The 27,966-nt window shown below is 38.2% G+C and overlaps 1 protein-coding gene across 4 annotated transcripts in view; it reads left to right on the top strand.

Moving 5' to 3' along the window:
• The first annotated feature begins 3,713 nt into the window (after nucleotides 1-3,713).
• Nucleotides 3,714-27,966, top strand: part of FUT9 (fucosyltransferase 9) — a 104,188-nt gene continuing 79,935 nt past the window's right edge. For 2 of the 4 annotated variants that reach the window (XM_085056319.1, XM_085056316.1), the window contains exon 1: nucleotides 3,714-3,896. Coding sequence is in view for 1 of the 4 variants with exons in the window: in XM_085056315.1 (XP_084912441.1) it covers nucleotides 4,813-5,146 (334 nt within the window). In the remaining 3 variants the exon portion in view is untranslated. Of the gene's footprint in view, nucleotides 3,897-4,730; nucleotides 5,147-27,966 lie in introns of those variants that run through there. The other 2 variants (XM_085056315.1, XM_085056317.1) reach the window with 2 other exon arrangements.

Genomic DNA, 27,966 nt, shown 5'->3' with positions numbered 1-27,966 from the left:
TAGTGAAGATGTGGCCCTTAATGAAAATTCTGTGGATGATGCACAGAACAGAGTGGAGTTTGAAGTGTAGTTGTATTAGCTTGGTAGCACTGGGTAATTTTGGAAGAAATTGGAATATTCTTTTCCAAAACCACCAGATTTAAGACTAAACTAACATGGAAACAAATCTGTTTAAATTTTTGTGCTCCCTTTTTCCTGCACTAAGCTTCATTTTAGTGTACCACTACTGAAAAATATATATATATATGAAGTATCAACAATATAATACTGGTGCACAAGATAAGAGTCAAGGAAGGAAAAAGGCAGGAAAAATCTATAATTAGATTTTTCTCAGTGCATCCATCTTCATTTATCCAAGAGGCCAAAGTCATTATTATTTACTCAAGAATCTCCTTGGAGAGTAGAACTGTAAAGATTTACTGCATATTATGAGAATCTGTAAGTGTATTGAAGCTCCCTAGTTCAATTATTTGTTCCTTTTACATTTCATTAAAATGGGAAGAAAGTTATACTACTGTCTATATGTTTGGTTTCTGATTATATCTTCCCTCTCTTAAGTTGTTCCTGTAATGGAAAAGGGGTAACTGTATTTCATTTCTTCTCTCACACTTTCTTTTTTCACCAGCTGATATAAGCTTGCCTGTAAAGTTCTTTGTGTTTGGTAAGAGAAAATTATCAAATTGTTGAGAAATTAATGACAGAAAGTCTTAACCAGAGTTATTGTAGTTTTCACAGCCATCCTTTCAGCTCAGTGGAGCTTGAGGCTTGGATGCAACAAGGTCTCTTTAAAGACAGTGGCACCCAGACCAGTCTGGATTCAACAATGAAGTCCTTGCTTTATCTTGGCCTGTCAGAGCAAAATGCTTTTTCAGGATCAGTCCTATGAGTCATAGTGCAAAGGCATTTAATTTTAAATTTTAAATCTGATTATCCTGTTTAATGTGAAACTGCTGTTTAGCAAACAGCCTTACTCAACAAAAATGGTTCTGTGCACATATACAGAAAAAACCCCAAACCCAGACCCCAAAGCACCATAGTTCATGGCAGATTACTTGTCCTCACTTAATCTTTGTTTATCCTTGATTAAACATATAGGCCAAACAAAATCTTCTGTGAACAAAACAAAGCGGGAATATAACCTATTATCTACATTTCCATATAGAAAATATTTTAAGAAGTGATTTATTTTCTCTAAAATAAAGACATTAGCAGACAGTCTAAATGTGCCTACAAATAGAGACTTAATCCACTCAGATATCAGAGTTAAATGTGCTCAACCTGTTGTAAAGTAAAAGTTGATAGCATACAGTTCTTTCTCAGATTCAAATATTAACAACATTTTGTGTTATTTTTTTAAACTTAACCAAACCCAAAGCCTCAGCCCGGGTTCAGTTCTCACTGTACGGCGCAGTTCTTGTCTGGATCTAGAATCCTGCTCCCTGTCCCCCAGCTTTGCACACTGCATGGAGTCGCTGGGCTCATCAAGGTCATTAAAGCTGATTGCAGAGCTCCAGGTACTGGTGTTAGGCAATCCAGCTGCAGAAACAGGGCCAAGTCTCAGGCAAGCCATAACTAATGAATGTCAGGAACAGCTAGCCAAAGGATGACAGATTTTTAAATGATGCACTTAACCCCCAAGCCAACAATCAATTACAAATAGTTAAATGCACATGGGACTCCCACAAGCATGGGTTGTGGGTCCTTCAGAACGAATGTGGGCAAAAAGAGGAGTCCTATCCTTGCAAACAGTAATGGGACTAGCTTTATGGAAACAAGATCAGTGGAAGAGAACACATTTAGGCACAACATCTAAGATTTTAAGTAAGCTGTTAAATGTTCTCACTTTAAAAATATCTCACATAAATATTCAGATAATATTTAATAAAAACAAATAATTTCCTTTTTTAACGTGGATTTGATAAATATCTGCTTTTGCTGTAGGGGAACTGATTGTGAATGGAATTGTTTCTTTTGCTGTAGGGGAACTGATTGAGAATGGAATTGTTTCTTTTACTTTATTTTTGTAATATTTTTCTGTTTCTTTTGACCCTTACAGTATCATAATTTTTACTTTTAAAACATCTATTAATATCCACCTTTTCCATTAGGTGGATAAAACCTATTACTGTGCTCTCAGAAAATGTTTTGGAACCTTCAAAAGACAGCATAAGCGTATTTCCAGTCTAAGGTGGCAAACTCAGCAGCCAGCATTTGCAAAGGCAATTTATATAGCAACAGTATAATCACAAACGGCTTACATTTTATCTTCAATGAGAAAAAAAATGTTTGCTGCAATTACAAAGGTTTTATAGAAGAGACAAAACCTCATATTTAACAATAAACCAGTTCACTGCAATGACTTTGAAATGTAAAGGTTAGTATTTGTATTCTTCATAAGCAAAGTTCTGCTATGATTTAAAAACAGATAAATCCTTGTACATAAACATAAATCCTTGCACAAATATATAAAGAGCATGCAAGAATCTGAAACAAGTCCTGTAATTTCCTGAAGAACTGACCAATCTTCAACAAAATAATTTTGGTGAGAAAAAATTCTGTGGGCATATACAAGCTTGCTTCAATGCAGACTAAATTTGTAGTCTAAGATAGGAGAGCTAAAGCCATTCATCTGAGAAAAGACAGAACCTCAACGGTTCATTTCCTATTCTGAATCTCAGTGAAAAAAATGTTTACACTCAGTCTCTCATTTCTTGGGAATGACTCTAACTACCAGGCTACTATTATATTGTCTTACTGAAGTAATTTATCTGCAACTAGAGAGCAAGTGAGAAACAAAAAACAAATTAACTATATCAGAAACTACACGAAACATACTAAACTCCTATATTGATTATGTTAAAAAAAATATAAGCCAATTTCTTTGCCACTCATGCTTGATAGGCTGATGTTATTATCCATACAGAGCCCAAATCTTTCCCCCTGCCCAATTTCCCTTCTCTGACTACTTCCATTTCTCTTAATAGCCTATATCCTGTGCTGGAGTAGGCAAAGAGGAGGGTGGGGAGAGACAAACACAGACAAAATAGCAAAAATATGCAAGTTATAGGGGTGCTTAGATCCAGGACTAAGACCAGAGAAGATAAAAACACTGAAAGACTGAGTAATTTGTTGTGTTTGTTTGCAGGCAGCAATGGCTCAAAATGAAACATTGAGTTCTTCTCCTCCTGGCTTTACCAATGCCCAGAATTGGACCTGTAATTTTCCTTCCCTTTCTGATTGTATTTGGTAGCTTGGTTGAGCCTACAGAGGCATAAGATATCCTGTAGCCAGGGGCTTTAATCTGCCTTCTAGTACATATTTTTACCAATAGCTGCAGGGAAACAGACAGATCCTTGACCTTCTCTCAATAACCTTATGAAAAAGATGCATATTTTAGTACCTTTCCCTGTACCCTGGGAGTAATTTTTCTTGTTCCCAGGGAGTTCTTACTAGAATAGCTGCACTCAGAAATACCGTCACGCCAACAGCAAGCTCGCAGTGGTTTGAACCAATTCCCACCATGGTTATAGAAATATTTGTATTGTCCACAGTGAATTTGGCCTCTCTTTCTGAATAAACCTGTTAGAAGACCAGACCTACTCGCTAAGTGACTATAGCCCTTGCAGCAAATCAGCAGTTTGTGGAGCTACGTGGAAATCTACCCAATCTCTCTCTTTCCTGGCTTCACAAGTGGGAGCTGTTGATACCTGCACAGCTCCTGGTACAAGGCAGAGCAGAAGAGCACAGTAAGTTAATCCACAAGCCTTTCAGAAACGTCTAGGACAGAGACAGTGACACCAGGGAATCATATGTCTGCACTGAACATCTAGTAAATTGTTTACTTGGAGAGTTGATGAGAAACGTGCAAATGAACCTCTGAAGCAACTACTTGTCAGGTAAGGATACGAATGCACTCTAATAAAAAGCAGTATGTTCTCATCATTGCTGTATCTTTTCCCCAAACGGACTTGCAGCAGTTTATCAACATTATATAATGCAGGGAGAGTTCAGAGCGAGGATAAAGAGTTGATAGCCAGTTTTTTGTGTACTTGTTTATTTGACTCACTTGATTCATAGGTCTCCTCTCTACACAGTGTACTCTGAGATGCTTCTTCTTTTATTTTTAATGTTAAGTTATTACTCTTGATCCTAAACAAACATCCAAGAAATCCATTAGGTTTCAGGAGCGGGCTTGAAAGACTGCTTTTAAGAACTAATCCACTGTATGGTTCGTTTTTCATACAGTCAATGATTATTGTATTCTGTATTTTTCCTTTTGTTTACCCCTTTTTCCCCCCACCACAGAACCGTTTTGTTTCCTCCTGCCGTGTGGGGAGAAAAAAAGAAAAAAAAGGGGAAAAAAATAAAAGAAGAAAGGAAGAGCAGGATAGGAAAGCTCTGGCAGTGCTTTTTCTTTAGGGGTTGGGGAGGGAGTGAGGGAGCGGCGCTGGGGACCTCCTGCCCTTCAGAGGAGCAGGTCGCCCTTCCCGGGGGCAGGGAGGGGGGAAAGGGAAGGGGGAATGGTGTGAACGCGCAGCGGGGGCAGCATCACGCCTGCCGTGGACCCGGGGAGCTCCGGGGACACCCTGCAGCGGAGGGCGCGGGGAGGGGACGGCGAGGGGACGGCGGTTCCGCGGCCGGGGGAGCGGAGGGGCTGAGAAATGGCGGGATGGATGGACGAGGGATGAAGGATAACGGGTGGAGGGATGGAGGGCTGAGGGACGGATGGATGGGAGGATGTGGGATGCGGCGATGAGGGACAGACGGAGAAAGGGTAGAAGAATGAGAAAATGAAGGCTGAGGGACGAGGCGATGGAAGCGCCGAAAGACAGAGGGCTGCCAGAGCGAGCGCCCGAGCTTCCCAGCTGCTCCCCCTGCGCTGCGCGCCCCCGCGCCGCTCCCGGTCCCCCCCTCCCCGCTCCGCCGCTGCGCGTGCCCGCGCCCGGGGCTGACTCTCCCTCGCATCCTCCTCCGGCGGCGGCGACGGCGGCAGCGCCGGGGATGGGCAGCGAGAGCGCGCCCAGGAGCAGCCCGGGCCCCGCCGCTCCCCCCTGCTCCCGCGCCCGCTGCTGCTCCTGCCCCGCCGCCCCCCGCGCTCCGGGGGCAGCGCCGCCGCCGCGCCATCCGCAGCCGCCGCCTCGGACGGGTGAGTCACCGGGCCCTGCGCGCTCGCCCCGCAAAGCACCTGCCCCGCATCCCCCGCTTCCCGCGCCTCCCATCCCGGAGCGGCCCCGGGGATGAGCGCGGGGGGAGCGGGGCGGCCGCGGCGGGAGGCTCCGCGCTCACCCCATGCGTCCTCCCCGGGGGAACGGAGGGTCCCGGCCCGCTCTGCCGCCCCCTCCGCGGGCGCGGAAGGTCCGCGGGGCAGCAGGGATGTCCCCGCGGCTCCGCCGGGATGCGCGCAAAGGGGCTCCCGCCCTGCTGCCCCTCCCGGGCAGCGCTGCCCGTTCCCACGGGGATCTCGCACCAGCGCGCACGGACACCCCGACAGCCGGGAGACCCCCGAGCCCCCCGAGCCCCCTGAGCCCGCACCCCCGGGCTGCGCGGGGAGGCGGCAGAGCTTTAACTTTTGCAAGGGACCATTTGGAGGTGGGGCGGGAGGACCCAGCTCAGCAGAACTGGCGGCTGCCCCGGAGTCGCCCCGGAGGGAGGTGGCGGAGGGTCCCGGTCCCCCTCCCGGAGCCGCCGGGTGAAGCGGAGCGTGGCCCTTCCCGCGGGGCGCGGGGGGAGGCTTCGGGGAGGGCTCAGCGCTCAAATGGACTTTTCTAACACTCCCCCAGCCCAATGATTAAATAAATAAAGTGACGCTGGGGGGGCTAGAAGTCTCTGCTTGCTCTGCTTTCGCTGCCCAGAGCCTCGAGTGCAAATGACGGGACGCTGTGTCTGAAAAGGGATTTCTGGTTTTTATGTGTCATGATGCACACGGCTGGTGGTAGCTAGTACAGTAACTATCTGTATCCCAATAGTTGCCTGCCGAAGGGTTGTTATGGCAGCAGCACTCCCCGCTTCTTTTATTTTTTATCTCTGGCACAGAGTAATATTAGAGACCTGGAAACTGCCTTAATTTGAGGGAAAAATTAAAAAAAAAAAAAAAAAAAAAAAAAGGCAGCAAGAAAGCAGCCTCTTGCCTCTTTGCCAAATAGCCAATAAGTACAAATATAAGATTCACACTCAATCTTCACTCCCTTCTCCAGAAGCTGGTGCTGTGATAACGCTGGTGACTGGAGGAGGCTGGGGGAAAATGTCTTTCCCGCTGCACCTAATTCCTGGTTTTTGCTAAATTTTGTTGGATTTTTTTCCTTGGTTGTGGCTTGTGCTTTTTCATGTGTATTGCTTACACTTTTTGATAGTATTGTTTCTTACTTATAGAGGATTCCTTAGTCCTCCATTACACTGGGTAAAGGGATTCAAGTGCTCTCAAGTAAAGAGTATAATTTGCAAAAGGCTTGTAATTCTGTAGATTTTTGTTTTTCTGTGCAAGTCACAGGATGATAGTTTTCTCCTTGCAGTGCAGGGAGGAATCTCTCTGAGGCTCATCAGAATGGTTTCAGCACATCTCACCTGCAACAGCTAGTGGCAGTCTGAAACAATAAGATTTAAAGGTTATAAAGGAAGTAAGTTTCTCTGTCACCTTTAATGGTCAGACTGTTCTCAGTCAAAACACAAATAGTTCTAAGGGAAGCACTCATTCTGATTTCAATTTAGTCAGTTTTTTGGAAACAGTGTTTAAACCCCGAAACCATTGATGAGGATGGATGTTAAAAACACATAAAATTGGTAGAGGGATATATTTCTTTGCCATTTTCACTCTGCATTTGTACAGATATCATTTGTTGTCTTCGACTGGAGTTTGCTTGGTTAGAGACTGAGCAGCAAGTGATAAGGACAGAGGATTTTGTCCTGGTAGCTCCTGCATTTTTATTTCCGCCAGAATATTTGAAAACTGATATTGATATTGCAGAATGAAATGTTATTGAATTGTGATATCTTGTTTCCAATTGTACACTTTGAAATAAGTTTGGCTTATCAGTAGGAAAGCAACACAAATATGTAAATGTTTATTTAAGAATGAAAAAAATGCTGTCCCAGGGTGATTCATGTGTAGAAACAGGTTAGATTCAGGTTAAATAAGTGAACTAAAATAATGTAGTGTAAGTGATCCGTAACTAATTTTCACTGCTTATAATGAAAACAGGCACTCTTGTTATCTTCAAGTTGGAAGTTAGAGATGCTGGAGGAGAGATGAAGAACAGCAAAATACATATATTTAATGACAGACTAAACTCTTGAATAAACATCAGATATTTCTGAGGGAATGTAAGCACTTTTCTTAGTATAACTTTTGTCATGATTCTGACTTCAGCTAAATCAGTATAAAATTCTCACCAGGCACTGCTGTAAGCAGAACCAAAGACATCCCTGCTATCCATTTTTGAGGAATCAAGACATGAAAAGATCACTTGTAATTTTCCCATTGTCATAGCTGGAAGGGTTTATTTTGTGTCTTGTATGGAATATTCCACACTTTACCCTCCTAAGCAGTACTCAGGCCTATAATTCTTACATGCCCAGAGAGCTCAGCTGAGATAATTCCTGTGAGAAAGAATAGCACATTTATTGCTAGGGGCAGCTTTATTGTGACCCAATAATAGTTATGTTTACTGGAAAAAAGTTTGACTTCGAATGATATTTTCATATCTGATACCACTAAAATTTCATATTAGTGAGTGGGAATAACATCTTTCTTAAAATGGCAATATTTGTTCTGAGGTTCTGATATGAAAGGACTAGATGAATTTAATCAAGATGGAGGGTAGATGTTGCTATCTTTAGTGATTTAAAAATATCCTTAGTCATTTAAAAATAATCTTAAATTGTAATGAGGAAAAGACAGACATGGAAACTCTGAAAAGGGTTACAAATTAAGTTATTTGATACAAATGAACCAACAGATTGCACTTATTTGACACTACACAGGGTAAAATGGAACATAAAAGAAAGCTGGTCAAAAGTCATCACAGGAAAAAACAGAGTATATACTCTGAAAGATTTGCAAAAATTACCCAAGAGACTCCAACACCAAGTGTTTGACTCCCTTATGGGAGCCAAATGGAAAAAGCCCCATTGACTTCAGTAGACATTAATAGCTCAAGTATATCCTAAGAGAAGAGAAGAGTAAGTAATTCAGCTAAGTGCCACAAGGATTCAGAGTGATACTTACTAAAACCAGATTAGAAATATATGGGTTTTCTTCAGTTAGAAGGAAGTCCTGACTTCACTGAAAATGAATTGGAGTCTTGCCATCTATTTCTCTGGGCCAAAATGTCAACCTGAGAATAATGTTTCTAGTGACTTTTGAAATATGCTGCATGCTATAGTTAATCTGGTTTTAATTTGTGTGATATACTATTAAAATGAGGTTATCTTTGCCAAGCTCAAGTTATTAATTAGTTATTATTAAAAATTTTCCTTTTCTTTTTACATTTTTTAAATGTCACTTTTTCAGAAATGGCAAGAAGTACAAAACAGTCTTCCTGCAAGACTGCACTCATAAGCTGAATAATTCAAAGCCTGTACTGTCATAGTGCAATCAAATTTTTAATATGATGCTGTCAAAGTCATAAAAAAAGAAAATCAAATGTGACATCATAGAAGACAATGTATATAACTGACATGACATCTGAATGTTTTAATTTCCCCAAGTTGTATCTTGCAGTTAATGAGGATAGACTTTTCTTTATTTCCTCTGAGGAAATTCCTAATGCAACATATTAAATGTTCAGAAAAAGAAATGCTATATTTTCATAAAAATATATGTAACTTTTCTGAAGATAAGTCATGAATGTAGAGATTAAATCATTAATTCGGTAATGTAAATCCTTCGCTGAGAAACAGAACTGAGATAATTTGTGTCTGATGAGAAAAAATTATTTTCAGACATTTTCTAGAATGTGGCAGGTATGATCTCTACAAAGAACATTTTTTTAACTGTTCCTAGCTATGGTTGTACCTCTGTCTAAGGAAAGAGTCTAAGCCACCCTGGCCCTCAAAAAATATAGTCATTTCTTTCTGCAGAAACAAACATTTTTCTGCTGTTTTTCCTCTTAAATTAAGTATATTTAGTGCTAGTGAAAAGTACCAGATTAACAGAAATGGAAAATGAAACTGTTTTCTTCCTGCCTTTGTGGAGCACAGGAAGGCAAGAGTTCAGTGTCATGACCCCAGAATGATCTACCATTTCAGCCTGGCTTGTCTGGGTCCTTGACATGGAGAAAATTTTTGCCCACTGGGATCTTCCAGGTGGCTAAGGACCAATTTGCTCCAAGTGGTCAGCTTACTGAGGAAATTTGTCTGGAATGGGATTTTAGTTGATAACTTCAGCTTCTGTCATCCTCAAAGCAACCTGCCCTGGTTGTGACTCCATGGGGACCTGACTGGATCCTGCAAGGAGTTCAGCATCAGTGCTTTCAGAAGTGCCAAGTGCCTTCTCAAGATCCTCTAAGAAATGGAGTGAAATACCAGTTCATTTCACACAGGCCACAAACCAGCTTTCAAATCGTAATGATTTTCCGTCACTACTGCATGTTGGCTGTATTTGAATCAGTGAACTAGAGGTGAAAGGCTCCAAAAATGTGATTACCCATCCCCTGAGACATTTAGTTCTTCAAGGATATCTTACTGGAAATACTTATTTGTATTTCAGAAACTGGGGCAGAGAGAAATGAATTAACAACACACAAATATTTTATTTTTGCTCTAAAAAGTGCTTTCACAGGTTTTGGGGTTTTTTTGGTTTTTTTTTTTTTTTGTTGTTGTTGTTTTGGTTTGTTTTTGTTTGTTTGTTTGTTTTTGGTTTGGGTTGGGTTGTATTTTTTTTTTAAATTTTGTAGAGAGACTGTTAATGCCAGATATTTGATTCTGGAATACATATATAATCCATGAGCAGACAGCCCCATAGTTGTTTGCATTTCTTTATCACATAATGCTGCATTTTTGATGTGACAGTAGACAATGATTTAACCATACACTCCCATACCTGGATAAATTGAAACATTCCAGTACTAATGTTTGGGCTGTTGGGTTTGTCCCCCCACATCTGCCACTAAAAGATCAAATGAATACACAAATAGAAAACCAAGTGTAGACTAAATAAACATCTGTTATTTATCATGGAATTTAGGTAAAATGGCTTATTTTGTCTAATTCAAACCTAGTACTCTTTTGGAAAAAAATCAGCTTAAAACTATTGTAATAATTTTATGTTACAGTCTAAACTTACTATGTAAGTAATGCTGCTGAATTAAGGAAAGCCACCAGCACTGAAAATGAATATTTAATTGATAATCCAGCTGTTCAAAGGTCTCTTGTCTTTTCTACAGATGTCTTCTTCCTCTTAGTTTATCAAGGACAGCTACTACAAGAATTTCAAACTGAGAAAGTGCATTAGAGCTGAAACTGCAGGAAAGCCTGCTTTCCCATTCCAGTGTTAGAATGGAGGTGAGGGCAGAGATCTGTAAAGTTTAAATTTTGAAGGTCATGATGACATAAAACATATATTTCCTTCAAAATTACTTTTCTCAGGCAATGAGTGAGGGGCTTTTTTTATAAATGGATTATTGGAGGTCAGGGGCATTTGTATTTGTCAAGAGTCTTTATTTTAATGATTAAGCAGCATTAATTCCCTGTATACTCAAGGACTTTCTTCAAATGAGTCACCACATCTTGTGAAGTCAGGTACCAACAGCAGTACCAGAGCAGATTAGTAACCACGGACAGATGGATGCAGGTGGCAAGTAGACCATGCCAGACACCACGGGGTGAAGCAGCCTCATAAAGCATCAAAAACAGTTTTCTCTGTTTTTCAGAGTGACATTTCAGATTTCAAATATCTCCTTTTGAAATGAGACACAAATTTAGAAGTCTTCAAAAAGCAGTTTCTTCACCAAAGTGTTTTGGGTAGACTAAAAGGCAAAATATTTTAGTATGCATACCAACACATCAGAAGAAATTTGAGTATTTCTTTTTTCTTTCAAGCTAAAACCAGCAAAAAAATTTCAATTTTGGGAAGCATAGCTATTTCAGTGGCACTACATATTCTGACAGAATAGAATTTCAGTAAAGTTTCTTCCATGGCTTAAACTAGAGAAGAAATAGCTCCCTTAAAATTAGAGTTATGGTGTATGAAGGCATCAATCCTGAAATTGTTTGTGTAGGTGCAGAGCTCAGGGAGTGTGTGTATTCCAGTAAACTGACTAATTGTGTACATCAAGTTATTCATAAGACAAATACTCTAACTTTACCAGAATTGAGTCCTCACTGTTTAGCAAAGCAGTGAAAGTCTTGTCTTAGGGGGAGAGGGTAGAATTTATGGTAGAAATTAATTTGGAATTCTCCATCAAGATTATTTTTCAATGGAAATAGTTCATGCTGTGAAATTAGAATTGACATTAGTGTTGGTCAGTAATAGAAGACTAATTTAACTTGAAAAACAGAAAGACATAAAGCATTGAAATTTAGAATTTGAAGTGGGAAATATTTTACTACACTATTGCTGAGTATGGCATTTAAATGGAGTAAGAGGACATCCAAATAAACTTAGAAATCAAGTTATTGCCTGTATGGTATGTTTGGAATAAAATTTATCAGCCAAGGCTATCAACCTAGGCTATACTGATTTTATGATTTATTTCAGCTGACAATAGAAGATTTTCACAAACTAGCTGCTTAAGACTGTTATTCAGCAGTTCTAAGTACTCGTAGTTTAAAGGCCAGCATTTAAGCATAATGAAGTAAGATTGCTCTGACACAAATGCTAATTAGTTTCTTGCAACTACCAGACTTAAAAAAGAGTTTTTAAGCAACCTCATTTAGATGAATGGAGAAAGAAAATTCAGTAGTATCCAACAAATGCCATTTGGGAGCATAACAAGTTTGCTAATTCTAGAACTTGCAATAATTAGGAGACGTTCCAGTGAGAATGTTTGCCACAAACAACATTCACCTCAACCAGCTACACTAGGAGACAGCTGATGTCCTACATTCAGTATTAGGACTGGTATTAGAGTTGGAAGGTAGGAGCTCAGGGAAGGGATTCAGCTTCCCTGCTTGGATGATGTCCATGCCTTCCCTACAGATGCTTACCAACCACACTTTCCAGGCAGCATGCCTGGGGAGCAAAGGAACCACCAGCTGCCTCCCCAGCAGAGCTTCCTGGGGGACACAGCCAAAGTTTCCAATTGCTTGAACCCGCTGAGCCTCAGTGCTCTGTACACAGCTTCCTGACCTGCTGGACCTCCAGCACTGGCCTGCATGCCCACTTGCACAAGGTGGCAGTATTTGAGATTCAAACTAAAGAATATTTATGAAACTAAAGAAATGAGAAATTTTAAAAATCACATTTAAAACATTCTGGCAGTTAAAATGCACATGGCTAGATAAATTGTGTTTTCTTAAGGACCCATTGAGATGAAAAGTCTTCTTTCCACAGACATTGTAGGAAAGGCAAATTCAAACAGATGAGAGCATCTGTATTTTTAAATAAATCATAAGAAAAAAAAATATTTACAGCAATAATTACATCTGGTTTATAGATCTTTCCGGATAATAGCTGTTTAAGCCTTTCATGGCAAGTGGTACCAATATTCAGTGGGAAGGAACTCCAAACTGCTTGCACTGGAGTGAGGCACAGCAGCACTGCTATGAAACTCAAGGCCAAGAATTTTTGTACAGTTGTTAATATCCAGCATGAGCTTGAAAATAATTTAATTTCATGCAATCAATGAAAGGAATAGGAAGATGGCTGCTATGTGTGTGTACACACAAACTACAGTATGAATGAATCAACTCAGTTCAGTAAAAGGACAGAAGAAGAGTCTGTTATGTTATCAATGAAGCACTCAGCCATATGAAAACATTATTTAATTTATGGAAATTCTAAAATTTCACCAGTTCTCCAAAAGAACAAAAACATAAATTGAATGCTTAAGGAGTGGATGTTTTTTCAGTCAGTAACTCTGCTCTAGGTCAAATTAGCGGTAGATAAATTTAAAAGATTGTTTATGATAAAACCAAACCAATTTGTTATTTCTTTATGGTGGAAAAGACACTGCAGTGGAAAGGTATTTCAGAAGAGAAACTTGAAAAATATTCCTCTTTCAAAACAATTTTTCTTGAAATTTACACAATTCCAAGGGTTCTTTGTGGTGTAAAAATATCAAATTGTCCTTCATTCTTCCCTGAAAAATATTTCATGCAGCTGTAACCTACAGGAAGTACACCATATCCTATTAAATGTTACTGGGAAAACCTGCAGCTTTCTGTGTTAAGGCATATAAGGGCAATAGTCTAATGTGCTGAACAGAATCACTGTGTCTTAACCATATATTTCCTTTAGTTTGTATTAATATGTATACACACACATATATATATGTACACATATGTGTGCACTTATATACATGCATATATAACATATAATTCTTTATATATATATATATATATATACACCTATATAGGAATTTGCATATATATATACACATATAGGAATATGCATATATAAATATATATATTGATATATATAGAGATACATACAAATATACAGATATACATACACACACATATACTATTCTTCCTGGTCAACATAGCAGTTTATGTCCTCAGACACCCTACCTGGTAAAAATCCTCCTCTCTGAATCTCAGCAGTTTTGAGTTCATTTTTTCCCCCCATTAGAGCATAAATCCACTGTGGTGGATTTATGATCTTTTTTTTCTCAAACTTTGTTGGACTTGCCTAATTTGTAATTCTTTTTGCTCACATTGCAGGTATTTGTTCCTTTCACTTCATTGTTATAGAATAAGTGATTGTGATGTTTGTGCCCTATTTTTGTAAGTGCTTAATGCTGTGTAATGGTTATGGATTATCTATAGTTCTCAGGTAAGTAGAAAAAAATTGCTCTAGAATTATCCCTCCCTGGAGGTCAGAGATGCACAGCTACAAATGGAAGCCAAGGCTCTAAGTTCCCAATCCCCAGTTCCAGCCATGCCTCCCCATATAGTACAAAATTGGTTTAGCATAGATTTTCCCCAAAATATGGGCGACAATTTTGATGCCATGAAGGGAAGGTAATATGTGATAATCACAGGCTATTTCAGCAGCAATGAGTAAAGGCTGATACAGACTTGAGAAGATAATCTCTGATCAGCCTAGATCTCTACTGTTATGTATATTTTTGAATGTATACAAAATTATATATGTGTATATGTTATGTATATTTCTGAAAGCTTTCTACAAGGTATTGCTTCAAAACAGTATTTTCCTCCTGAGTCATTACCACCTGTTTTCCTTTCTAGTTTTTTCTCTCTTAGTCATTACTTAACATTTTCTTAACTTCTGTGAAACTTTCCTCCTGTGAAACTTTGTTCCTCATATTTGTTTTGTTTCAGTTCTTAATTTCCATCTTGTCCTTTGTATCATTTCCCCAATTATCCCTTCTTACTTAATTATTGGAAAATTATTTTACTTGCCCTAGGGAGAAAAAAAAATGGGGGATATCTGAAGTTCTCACTAACAATTATCAGTGATGAACAAGAGCAAAATCCACACAGAGGCTTACAGCTCTATAAAGGTTTTTAGGCAGCAGAAAATGTGACTTGGAAGTTTTTGTCTGTATTAGCAAACAATTCAGCACAATAGGAGCAGAGCAGTAGAGCACAGCATCTGTTGTAGAGGTCCTTATGTTTAAGCATGTGAACAATATGTTTTGATCAGAGACTAGATCCAGTTTGTTGTCCTCAGATGAAATTTTACTACCCTGGAAGTAGTATGAGGCTATTTCATAGGACTAATTAGTTCAGATCCTTATGTCCCCATGGCAGGTTACAGTACATTTGGTACAGACTATAAGCAGACTGTTTACTTTGCTTCAAAAGAAATCTAATCCAGGCACACCAAGGCTGCATTCAAATCTAACCAGTATATGGCAATTGGTATTCCCTGCAAATCCACACTACTCCCAGTCAGATGGCAATCTCCTAGATCCTCTACCACCAACTCCACCACCTTGTCCTGAAATTGCACATTCCTAACTCAGTTCTTAGTCTTAAAATTTTTATTTGTTTCTATCCCCAGAAGAATCCGAGGACTTCTGAAGACTGAAGAAGTCTGAGAACTGTAAATATTTAATTGTTCTGGCTCATGGACTAAGTACTGCAATCAGGTACTCATTCCTTGGGCAGCTGAGTCAGGAACTAGGCTAAAGAGTCATTCACCACTGCTGTGTGGGCAAATAAATACTTATTTCCATCATTCTGACCATATAGTGACATGGCTCCTACAGGTATGGCCAGTGTTTTATTTCAATACAGTCTCTGGGAGTAGTAGATTGCAGTGCTATGACTACAGCAGGAAATCAGCAGAATTAAACTCAGACTGTCAACATTTTGGCTGGCAAATCTAATCACAGTGTTATTAGGAGAACACTAGCACATCTCTTATCCTTTTACTTTAAAAGAAATCTTGATTCCATATCTTTTTGCCTTCCCTCCAGTTTCTAAAAATAAGTTTACCTTGCTAACAAAATGTGAAGCCTGAACAGAAAGAAGCACCTCTTTTTGATCTTACATGGGATGCTTAACTCCTGGTTGGGTAAAATTTAAAACAGACCTTGAGATTAACAGTCCCCTCTGTATCATAATTCCTTTTCAGTGCCATGACATTACATAGTTCTCTGGCTAAGAGGAGCTACAAGAGAAATCAGCAAACGGAAGCTTCAGATAGCTTCAAGGAAGCATGGGGGGACAGTAATAAACATAAAACCTTGCTTTTAAGGCATCTGCTTTCAGCACTGGGGAGGCCTCTACTGTCCCCTGAAAATAAACATATAAGGCAGATTTGCCTTTTCTCCAAAATTATTAGAACATGTCGCTAATTGATGCCCACATATCCAGTAATTAGAGCACTTACCACTGAGGTGGATGACCTTTTAAACATATACTCACACTCCTAAGTTGAGAAAAAATTTCACTCAGAGGTACTTTCAGGTCAGAAATGTGCCCTAGCTACTCACTGAATGGTTATTTTGGGATGAAGTTAGTGACTTTCTCCCCTTGAAACCTTGCCAATTTGGATAATTGATTAAATAGCTAATGGAGCAGGAACTTAAACCTGACCCCCTTTCTTCACAGAAGAGCAGAATAACATCAGTCTGTGGAGTGAATTGCTTGCTATTTGGCTGAATAAATATTTAAAATCAAACGGAACAGTTCCAAGAGGGGAAAATTAAAAAGTTGTCTCGTCAAATAAGTACTTTCTGGTTAATGGGAACCTCTTGGGAGGCACTAAGTCTTAAGTCTAATACTCTCTGTAGATCAGATGGTGTGGGCTTGTCTGTTTCCCAAGAGGGAATTTAATTTTCTGCAGTTTCAGAAAGTCTTGTTTCTATCTTTTTAATTTTTTTTCTCCCATGCATGTGACATCTACTCTGGCAAGCATGTTATCTCTGTGGGGTGAGACTGCTACCTCTTGCAAGCAAGTTCACTGCCCAAGAGCCTTGGCAGGGTCAGGGCTTGAGGGAGATGGTGCATGAGCAGCCTGAGCTCAGACAGTGCTGCAGTTGTGTGGATGCTGGAAAGTGCTGGTGGTGTCTGAATGCTAACCCAGTATCATCCAAAGTGGCAACTAAATCCCTTGACAGAGGTGGTAATCCACTTTAGGGCGCTAAAAAGCAACACTTAGAAATACAGAAAGGTACTAATACCGGGAACATGGCATACATTTGAGATTTTAGAGCAAGGTCTTAGTATCCAGTTTGGGGAACTAAAGATGTCTCTCCTTTCACATAGGAGATACAATGTAGTGAGTGATAATAACACTTTCCATCACTACTTCACCAGTTTGTCTCCATTTGTTGTCAGAAGGTATTCAAGTGGCGAAAGCATAAAATAAATTAATGCCCAAAGAAGTAGAAAAATGTTTTAGTTCAGGGAATCAGGCTTCAGATGGAAGTTAATATCACTTCCCATAAACACTCAGTTTTGACACACTTTTTATTCAAAAAGATCTTTACCAATCCTTTGTTGCTCTTCCTATTTAAGATATTTAAGTCTTCATGGCTTCTGTGTCCTTGAAAGCAGCAGTGGACTAGCATGATAGCTCAACTTAATCTAATCAAGCTTTTACATTTTATTTTACATAGGTTTCTACAGCAATAAAACAGATTTGATGACGATTAAAAAATATAATTTATTCAAGTTCACCTAGGCATTCATACTTCCTAATGCTCCTTGAGCAATTTTCAAATCATAAATATAATTTCATGGAAAACTCTAATGTTTGTGGTAAGTCTTCCCTGGTATGGGAAGTGGAAGAAAAGAAACCCTTGAAACTTATTATTTCCTGTTTAGAATGAAACCTTTCTGAAGTAGGATTAAGTTGACAAGACCATTAGAATTTCCCGAATATTTATTTTGTCAATGTCTGCAAAACTATCTACAATCTGTTGGCAGTAGGCAGGCAGTTAGCTGCCTTCACCTATTAACCTTTTACAACTTCTTATAACATAAGCAACATGTTTTCATGCAAAAAAAAAATCTATCTGAATTTTAACAAGTTGGAAAATGTTTGGGTTTTTTTTTTTTTTATAATGTGTAGCTTCACCATTACATGTTAATTCTTTTTGGATGAGTAGCCTGCAATTCTTTGATAGACCAATTTGATATGGATTCTTCCTGGACTTACTGTCCAGTGACTAGAATATATCTATTTCACAATATATTAATCTTAAAAAATTAGTATTGGGTTTATGTTCTCTGTGAGTTCTTGAAAGTCTGTCTTTTCTTTCTGAAGCACAGACATGTCAGAATGGTCATTGTTTCCTGTTAAAATCAAATCCTCAGCTATGGATTGGGTTCACATTAATACATCTGGGAAAGCAAACTTTAAATATTTACATTTTAAAATTCCTGCATTTTCTTCAAAATCTGTGAGTTAAGATAAAGATGTACTCTGAAAGTTAAGTATTATTTAATTAATTTAAAAGACAGCCTAACCTTCCATGTGAAGCCACCTAAATTTTAGGTGTAAGTACAAATATGGCAATGTATTTTAATTCCTGTAATTTTCTCCTTTTTATTACCAGTAATCTGCACCTTTCCTTCTCATCTTCTGTATCTTCCCATCTTTTTTAGCAGTATTTTATCACTCAGGGTCATGATCTTACTTCTAATATTAAATATAATTGACCCAAAGTTGTGAGCCTGGGGAGATTCAAAATGCACTCATGGGTGGATTTTCCATCAGGTAACTTTAGCCATCAATAAGTCAGCTAACCTTCAAGGATTCTTCTGTAGTTAGGAGAGAGAAAACCATCTCAAGAGGGTGATTTATTGTACTTTCTGGGCCTCTCAGAGTCCCTCTCTTCTATAAAGGAGAGGGTCTATAAAGCACTACAAAGGGGCTTCAGTGAGTACCATGGAGAATATGTTTGACTTGTTTTTAAAATATGATGGCATTATTTAAGTCTCTTAATTATAGTTCTGCAAGGCTTTCCGTTTCCAGTGTGGTTGATTTGGGTTATGTGTAGAGAGCAGGAAAGGAGCCAGATGAGCTTCCTGTGCTACCCTTGCAGTTGGGAAAGCGAAAGACTGTGGCACTGAGATATTTGAGCTGCCAGCACAGAAGCCATTGTGGAGCAGCACAGCTGTGTTCATGCAGCACTGCACACTGAGTAAAGAAACACTGCTGAAACAGTTTAATTCACGAGCAGAATACAAAAATCCATTTTTTTTTTAATAGAAACAGACTAGAAAAGTCCACATATTTAGCAAGTTTCTTCCAGATCACTGCTTTCTTTCAGTTTCTAACTTGGTTTTGGACAGACCATCACAAACCTTGAGAGATATCTCATACAAGCCATTTGCTGCTACAGAATACATGCTCTCCTGAGAAGCAATTCCATCACCCTTCAATTTCTACATGTATGCACATCTTTATTAAGGAACATGTTAAGCAGGAAAAAAATGAGACCATCATGATCCTCAGTTCTGAAATAGTAATTCAACTTAATTAAATTACAGAAAAGTCCTCTTGTTATTTTTTGTTAATGAATGCAAGCTGAATGCTAGTGGACAAGTGCTTGTCTTTAATTACTCCTAAACCAAAAGGTTGCACAACCTTAATTCTGCAAAAAATGCTCACAGTGCATTCCAAATAAGATTTTCTGAAGCTTTTTATGACATATCCCTACTTCTTTTAGAGCTGCAAGACTATGGAGGATAAAACTGCAATGTTTTCTGAAAGCCTGAGAAGCAAGTCTGGCTTTCTGTACTGTTATTATCATTTTGCCAGCTGAATAGATGTTATTTAAGTTAGACCCTGCAATATTAGTGCTTCACAGGGTTTCGTAAGAGAAAGTATTTTGACTGGGTAGAATCCAATTTGTGTTTGCCAAGGAAAATATCCTTACATTGAGATGGAAACTGGTCTCCGTTTTGGTTTACTACTCTTTTTTTACAAGTATAACTGTGTTGTTTCACATATAAGTACTTCTAGGTTGGGAAATTACAATCTGTGTGTAAGGAAATCCTAAACCAATAAACATAGGGCTCGACTGATTTTATGACTGTCATTCTCAGCAGAGATGAGCTGGGAGCTGACCTGCTCTGAGGGAATTGTTAGGGCTCCTCCCTAAGAACTGTCAGGGCAGCATGAGCATTTGAACTTTTTCTGCTTCCCTAGGCTGCCTTTGCCCCAAGTGAAAAGCATGGAGACAGCAGGTTTGAGATCCAGCTCTGTCTTCTTGGAGCAGAAAGTTGACTTTAATTCTTTCACATACACATCAGTTTCATATTGGACTTTTGATTTAAAAGTAACAAAGCACAAAATATAAGGGAACTAAACCTGGTTTTATAGCAGCAATATCTTTACATTCACTTTACTCCTAAAAATTCACTGCATGGTTTTCCTACCACTTATGGGCACAGGTAAGGGCTAGTGATACCTAATCTCCTTATTTTTTGATATGTGCTGTGGGTTTTTTTCTCTTAATGCTCCAAGTTAGAAAATTATAGCATTGCATGAAAATCTCAAATGCCATCAGACAGGAAAAAAAAAAAAGAGAGAGCTAGAAATATACACACAGTAACAGTACACTTTTTATGCAAAATCCTTTCCAGCTGCTAAGCATATTATTGTCTTCTCAGTTCTGTTAGCAAACAGATACTATTTAAAGTATTTAGGTTACACTAGATGTTTTAGCCTGGAACAAATTATGAGCAAGTTACATGAGTGTATACTAATATGAGCAATTGAACTTCTGGATCAGAGAAATTATAATTTTTGGGTGATGGGATGAGGGTAGGTGAAAGTTAATCAAGATGGTTGTACCTGTAACCAGAGGATGATGAAGGATGATGTGTTTCCAAATCCTCACTTTCTAGATACCATGAGTGTAGATGATATCTTCAAAATGCATCCCATAAGAAAAAAGCCAAACAAATTGAACCAAAACAAAAAACTAAAGCATATTTTAAAAGCATTCATGTCTTTATCTTTTTATTCACATAATTTTTAGGCATATGTCATAGTCTGACATGGTTTGAGCTACCATTTTTGAGCTTCTTTTTCAGTTCTACAAAAAAATCCGTATCACTGGGGCATTTCAGATGGAGCCTGGAGAGTGATAATGAGTTTGAGTGAATCCACTGAAGTTGGATAAAACTGTGCTTCAAAAATGAGATGGATTTTTTTCTACTTTACACATAATCTTTATATAATTTGACAAATCTTTAAGTAATTTTATTTTTTCTCGACCTTTTTCAGAACTATGAAATTGTGCAGAAATAAAGGCAATTTGTTGGCTTATAGAAGTTCTAGTTCTTGTGATAAAAAAATAATGACAGTAGGCATAAAATCATTCCACTTCTACACAGAATAGTTTTCATGGGCAAGCTGTTAAGAAATTATCTTTTTGGTATATGATTTGAACCATCTTAACCTTGATGAATCTTAATCCAAATTTACCTCCCATACTTGGATGATCATATACCAAAGCAGGTAGTACTATTGTCATCAGTGTGCCTACTCACCAGTAGGAATTTAAATCAGGGTGAATAACCAGCATGGAAATGGCTAATGCTATAATTATAATGTTTCACAAACTTGTAGACCCCTTGACTGTCCATCTTGCATCTGAAGATAAGCCTTATGCTTGAACGTTTGGTTAGTCTGTGTGGTTTTTGGTTATGGGATAGAGCGTGCAGAATTGGTGATGATGACTCATTGTGATTTGACGCCATGAGCTGGAGCTTTCCCAGAGCAGCTGCTTTTTCTGATAAACATAATGCTCCACACTAGGCCTTTGATATTCTGCATATTTTGCTTGCTCATTAGGTCTCGTTCTTTGTATATTACTGCTTCATTCATCACACCTTTTCTGCTGTATGTTCCAAGATGGTCAAATATTTTCATCTGTGTTTTCTGCTTTTATCTAGCAGAAGTTGCTAAGGTTTTATAAGCATGAGTGGATGCAGGCTTAAATTATGCCTCAAGAAAATAGTGTGAGAAAGGTGTGACTGTAACAAAAATAGCTGGGTGGGGGGCAGAATACATTAAGGTTCTGTACATTTTTCAATACATCAGCGCACACTTTTCTCTGCTGCAGTTTTGAGAGATAAATCAGTTGTACGCAGAGCTAAAAATCCACACGTGAGCACATGCCACTTCTTGGAAACTGCTCCTCTGACTATCACTTTCTCCTGGAAAATACTCAGGTCCTTGGCTATGTGCTGCCAACGTTCATTCTGAGCCCTCCATATGGACAGAGAAGGCATTGTTTAATAGCTTCTCCATCTGATGGTTATCCACTTTCACAGGAGAGGTTCTTGTTTGAGTTTTGCTAAAGGAAAAAAGGTAGTAGTAATTCTATCACTTATGCCGCATGTTTACTAAGTAATTTCTTTTATCATTAATCACATAAGATTGTATCTGAGTTTTAGCATTATGTATCTTTTACCAGTTTTAGGAACTGGTAACTCCATAAGCATCTGGATTTTCTTCAAGAATAATCAATGTTGTTCTGTAACAGATTAAATATATTGCTTACTTCATATTTGAAGAAATTAATGCATTTTCCTATTTTTCTTGGTAATGCCCACAAACAATAATAATTTCATTTGAATTTTATCTCCCATACTATATTCCAAACCATGGTATTATAAAGACTTATAACATCATTGATTTAATGGCTATACGAAATACAGCATTTTGTTTCTAAAATTTTTAAAGAAACTTTTGGTTTGCTGTATTTGATTCAGATGATTGAATCTTAGGTCATGTTGTGTTTGATTTTTGCTTGGGTTTTTTTTTTTTCTTACAATCTTATTAAAATGGGGTCTTGTTCACAGATTTTTTTTTTCTTTTTGGCAAATGGATTTTGGAAATGGAGACCCTTACTTCAATTCATTTAATGTGATGCCAAACTACTTTGTAGCCCAACAGTGCATCCTCTACATGACTCAGGAATCATTGTGCTCTTGTCCTGTGCAGAAAAAATATAGTTTTTAGATAGATTTCACCCTTTTGCTTTTGGTAAAGACTGAGAAAGTCCTTGAAGGATTTTGAGCATTAAGTTACCATCCTTAAGAGCCACTGGATAAGACTGAGAAGGCTGGAGACCAGACTTCAGAGAATATTCAGTTTAGATATGTATTTTGAAAGGTTTCATCATCTTGACTGCTAGTTGTGGTTTGCAGTTAACATAATTTTGCTCCAGGCATTGGTATGTAGTATCAAAGGAAAGGTGTTTTGCTTTGTGCTCTTCCTGTTGTTTCAGACGAGTATTCTTCCACTCAGGGAGGCTCACAAACACCTAGAACGAATTCCAGGCCTCTAGGAACACCTTCACAGCTCTGTATGACCCAGTTGCCTTGTGCAAGGTCAGAACATCACAGATGTGCTGGAGCATCCAGAGAAATAAACAATCCACGGTGTTCTGAGGATTTGCTCCTCCCTGCTGCTGTGGAGCTGGAAATGCTGGGCTGCAGCAGCCAGCACTGCTCCCTGGGTACCCTCCAGGCTTCTCTGCAAACTCTCATCAGCTGGGGAACTGTCACAGGGAACTCACCACAAAGATAAATGTTTTAACCTCACAATCCTTCACTAACATCATGGAAGGCTTCCAAAATAGTATTGGGAGATCTGGAAAAACAGACCTCTTTCTTCACAGGGACCACAGAACAAACCCTGTTTTCAAAGGGAGTGAAAAGAGTTCTGTAGCACCTGTTCTCTGAGAAATCCTGAGCATACACTGTTCACCCTGCTGAATAAAATTATTTTTAAACTATTTTCTGATTAGGGAAATGTATTCCCCCCCCTCAAATAAAAGAAACCCCATCTCCAAATGTTCCACCATTAGCATCTGTCATATTTGTTTAAAAGAATGTTTAAAAGACCTTAACTGTTGCATTCAATGTTATTTGATTTCTGTGTATAATGGCCACAGTACTGTTATCAGTCCATTCTCCAGAACTTGCCAATTCTTGGTAAAAGTAATAAATTCAGTCCTTCGAAATGGAGATTATTTTTATGACTGTGTCAAGATGCGTAAATTGGATTTAAAAAAATAGGTCTTCTCTATATAGATTCATAGTGATGCTAAATGAAACTGAATTGTGCTGATTATACATGTATTTATTTTAAATAATGTGAAACTCTGTGCATATCATTAGATCTTTAATGCTAATTTAAAAAAAAATGCTTCACTATGGTCAGCATAATCTATTTTTTATCAGCACTTCAAATTTATTCTGGTTTTGATTCTTACTATCTCTGTACAACAACATTCATTTTTATTTGTTTAAGAAAGTAATTAAACACAGTTCAGCATATATTTTTGGAGGCAATATAAAAAGCTCTTGCTGTGATACTAAATGTGAGACATCTGCTTTCTGGATGAAATTATTACACTAATGATTAAGAATCTATTTTTTTATTCTAACTTTAGAACTTTATTATCTATACAAATAGCATCATAAAAATAATTTTAAAAAATTAAAAAAAAAAACCAAAACAGCCTCTTACCAAGTTCCTTTGGAGTGGAGAAAACTTATTAACTTATTCTGCTGTTCACACAGGCTGTTTTCCAAGACATTTAAACTCCACTGATTGATACAGAAGAAGAGTAAATAGACCTTCCATGTTTAAAAGAATGGAGGTGTTCCTACTTTTTATCTGAGTTTTGGGGGAGTAGGTATGTGTTAGCTTGGCTTTTTTTCAAGGCACAAAATTTGTAGTGAATAAAAACAAGTTTAGGATGTGACTTTTCAGATCTCTGTAGCTAACCTTGGACCCCTAAAATTTTACTGTAGATGAATGGTTATGAACACGCCTACATTACCATTTCCTCAAGGAGAGAGATTATTTCCTTGTGAACTCAGCCTCATGAAGTTTTGGGTAGGTTTGTCTGCTTTTTAATAAGATTGAGAGAAACTTTGTTAGTGAATGATAACTTTATGTCCAAGAGGATTTGTCTCTTAATGATTAAAGATTTTTATTTTTAGAAAGAAATTACAGTGAAGCTATCATTCAGAGAGGGTGATTTAATGACCTTCCCAAGTTATGCTAAGATGTAGGGAATAAAGCTTTTTTGAAAAACTAGAAATAACGGCAGCATGTAACAAAGAGAAAATGTTCATCCAGAGAAGGGTCTTAATGGAAATAATTAAAGAAAGAAAAATTAAATAAAACTGTTGTATACCGAGCAAAGACAGAGAAGGAATAAGGAATGCTGAAGACTGCAACAGCCACTGCAGATAAATTGTTGAAAACACAATGGCTGCATTACAAAAATAATTTCTCAATGCATTTCCAGTTAGAGAAATAGAAATAACATTTAAAATTAGCAGGAAAGGGAAGCATAAAATCTGTAAAAAAATTAAGATTTTAATATAAATTATATGGGACCAGTGATTTACTAAGAGATAGGTGCAAAATACCTGGCTTATGCAGCCTGATTTCTGAATTATCCAGGTGCAAATTTTCCCCAAATTCCATCCAAAGCCTCCTTATGAGGATAGTCACATATTAAGTACTTGAAAAGACAGCTGGACTTTGCTAAAAAAAAAAAAAAAAAAAAAGACTGGTGTGACTGGCAGCAAAAGTGGTCATGTCCAAATCCATGTCATTTATAGCAGCATCATCCAGGCTGCCTCATTCTTCGAGGAAATTCACTTTCCCTTTGTCCTTCCCACTTTTGAGAACAGGATCATAACCTGCATGAAAATCCCATTTTTTCCCGCAGGATATGCATGTGGTGACACTTATTTCAAATATTTAAAAAGTAATGGTTGCTAGCTACCTTGCTTCTTATGTATTCTTCATTTCTCTTTTTCAAAGAGAAAAGTTAAATTAATTCTATGCTAAAAGTGGCTTGTTTTAGAAAACATAGAAGCCCTCACTATCAGGGCAGAGGGCTACATATAATTCCCCGTTGGATACCCATCTTTCATGTCTGTAGATATGGATTACTGCCAGTTTGAAATGAAGTCTGTTCCCTCAGCATGCACAGAGTTTGATTAGCTAAAAATTCCACACCAAACCTGTGGGGATCTGCAGTGTATGGAGTCTAGTCATGGGCCTAAAAAGACCTTCCAAATTCAGGAATCCCAACATATTTCTTTGCTCTGGAAAATCTAATAAATATTGTCTGTTCAAATATGATTTAAAAAATCTGTTTATGGTTTGGTGTAGGGATCGTAATTTTGAGGCAGCAGGTATACTGAGAGTTGTAACTCTCACGTCCTGGTCATAAGCATGAGGAAAATGTTGGAGTGGCTGAAGAAAGCAGAATAGAAAGGAAATGTCCAAACAAGGGATTGTGTTTTATGCAATGAGTTTTTATCCTTGAGCTCCTTGCAACAGCACGTAACTCTCCATGACTAAAGCTGTCCAAAATTAATAAATAATAAAAACAATTTCCACAAGCTCTATTTAAACCCAAATATGATAGATGGAGAATTGTTTCTTTTTAATCCTAAATGAGCAGCCAAATTAGCTCGAAGTGGGGGCTGTATTTGGGTACTGAATTAAGCAAAATAGTGATTTCTAACTTTTGAATTATTAGCAAAAGCACATTTTTTTTTCTTTTCATTTGAATCTTGTTGGTGTTCTTAATAGCAGAGAACTGTCTGCATAATTTCTCTTCTGCGGTTATGACATTTTCAGTCTTCCTTGTCCTGAACCTTTTTTTAAAAACTGAGAGAAAATATCACATCATCTCTCTGGACCCACCTTCTTTATTGTTTGATATTCAGCTTCATTATGTCCTACCTTTAAAGGGTCAATGCTGCAGCCGGTAACTGATCACACTCTCTCAGCTTGGGAAATCTGAGGCGCTGTTGCTGCATTCAGTTTTGCTCTGTTTTGCTGCCCTTAGTTGTCACTAGGTAAAGCTTTTTCCCATTCCTGAGAAGCTCAGAGCCTCCTGTGAATAGTTCCCTTGTACAAGTGCCCTTTGTCTGAGGTCTTCTCACTCAGCAGAATCAGCAGTATAATAAAAATGTCAGCTTAAGTTTTAGTGGGAAATGCTTGACTTTTTTTAACAAGAGAGGAGCACTCAATGTTGAAGCAGTGAAGAAAGAAAATGTCTTTTCATGACCACTGGAATTAGAGGGCAAGGACAGTGAGGGAGAGAGCAAAGGGTGGGAAACTGGCTTTCTTCCAAAATGAGAAAAAGCTACATTTAAGGGCATAATTGAATGATTTGACATTACTTTGAAGAAATAATACAGCATATCCTTTTTAAATGAATAAAACCTAAGTGTATAATAATCCTATGTGAAAAAATACATAAATTAGCATTTGAAGTAATAATGGATGAATTTACAAGTATTTTAAATAGAGAAAACAAGTGACAACACAATTGCCATCTGAGTTTAAAACCACAAATGCATGCATACAAGGCCAATTATCTTCAATGAAGTAGCATTAGAAAAAAGAAATGAGGAAACTTTAAAAAAATTAACATCTTGTCAGCACACTGACTTCACTGCTTGCTTAATAGAAAAGTCTGTTATCAGCTTTATTTCCTTTGAGGATAGAGAAGAAGCTATTACAGTGCAAAATCCCTTGTGCCTATGAGAAACGAGCTGAAAATAGACTGAAAAATGTGGGGAAAAAGGGGGAAAGCAGGCATAATCAAAACTAGTTACTCTGACAGAACATTTCATTTTTTTTATATCCCAGCTAATGATACATTTTGCGCATTTTTCTGTTTACCTAAAGAAGATGCTTATAGTATTTTATTTAAGCACAGAATGGAAAGAAACTGAATTATATGAGGTTTGAAGAGAACACTACTAATTGCCACATAAGGCATACTTAAGCAAAGATATTCAAACCCAGTAAAAAGGGGGACTCTGATAAGTTCTAATAGTGTCTAATTAGCAGAGAGTCATAGTTGAATCTGTGACATACCACAAAGGCTAAATATTGTTTTGTGTGCCTAGAAACATGTGTGGGAGACAAGAAAAATAAGAGCTGTTCATCATGGAAACACAGTGAAACTTGTCAATAACAACCTTGCAAAGGGCACAACTTTCATCATCTTTGTCTCTGATGGTTGCATAATGTAGGATCCTCAATGTAAGGCATGTCTCCTGGGAATGGGGGGTTGTGCTTAGGACAGGTATAAGTGGCTATCAGGTGACTTGTTCCAAGACATGGTTTTTCTTTCCCTTTTTGTGAGCAGGCCTGGCATAGCTGTGTGCTCCCAAATATTGAAAGCCTGTGTGATATCTAGATATCTGTGATATCTTGAGAACAACAAGATCAAAACACATTTCAAGGGGTAGTCAGCACCAAAATGGGAATTTGGGTCTATGTTGCCAGGGAGGCAGAAATATCTCTGCTAGTGATTCGGACTTTTTACAGGAAGAATAAGACTGGAGTGTTGAGGGGTTATTTAGCAGGGAATGCTG

This window comes from Lichenostomus cassidix, chromosome 3 (assembly GCF_008360975.1).
Source record: "Lichenostomus cassidix isolate B80296 chromosome 3, HeHo_3.0, whole genome shotgun sequence".
Lineage (NCBI taxonomy): Eukaryota > Metazoa > Chordata > Aves > Passeriformes > Meliphagidae > Lichenostomus > Lichenostomus cassidix.
The sequence above is the reverse complement of the archived record's forward strand: the minus strand, read 5'-3'. Positions and strand labels throughout refer to the sequence as shown.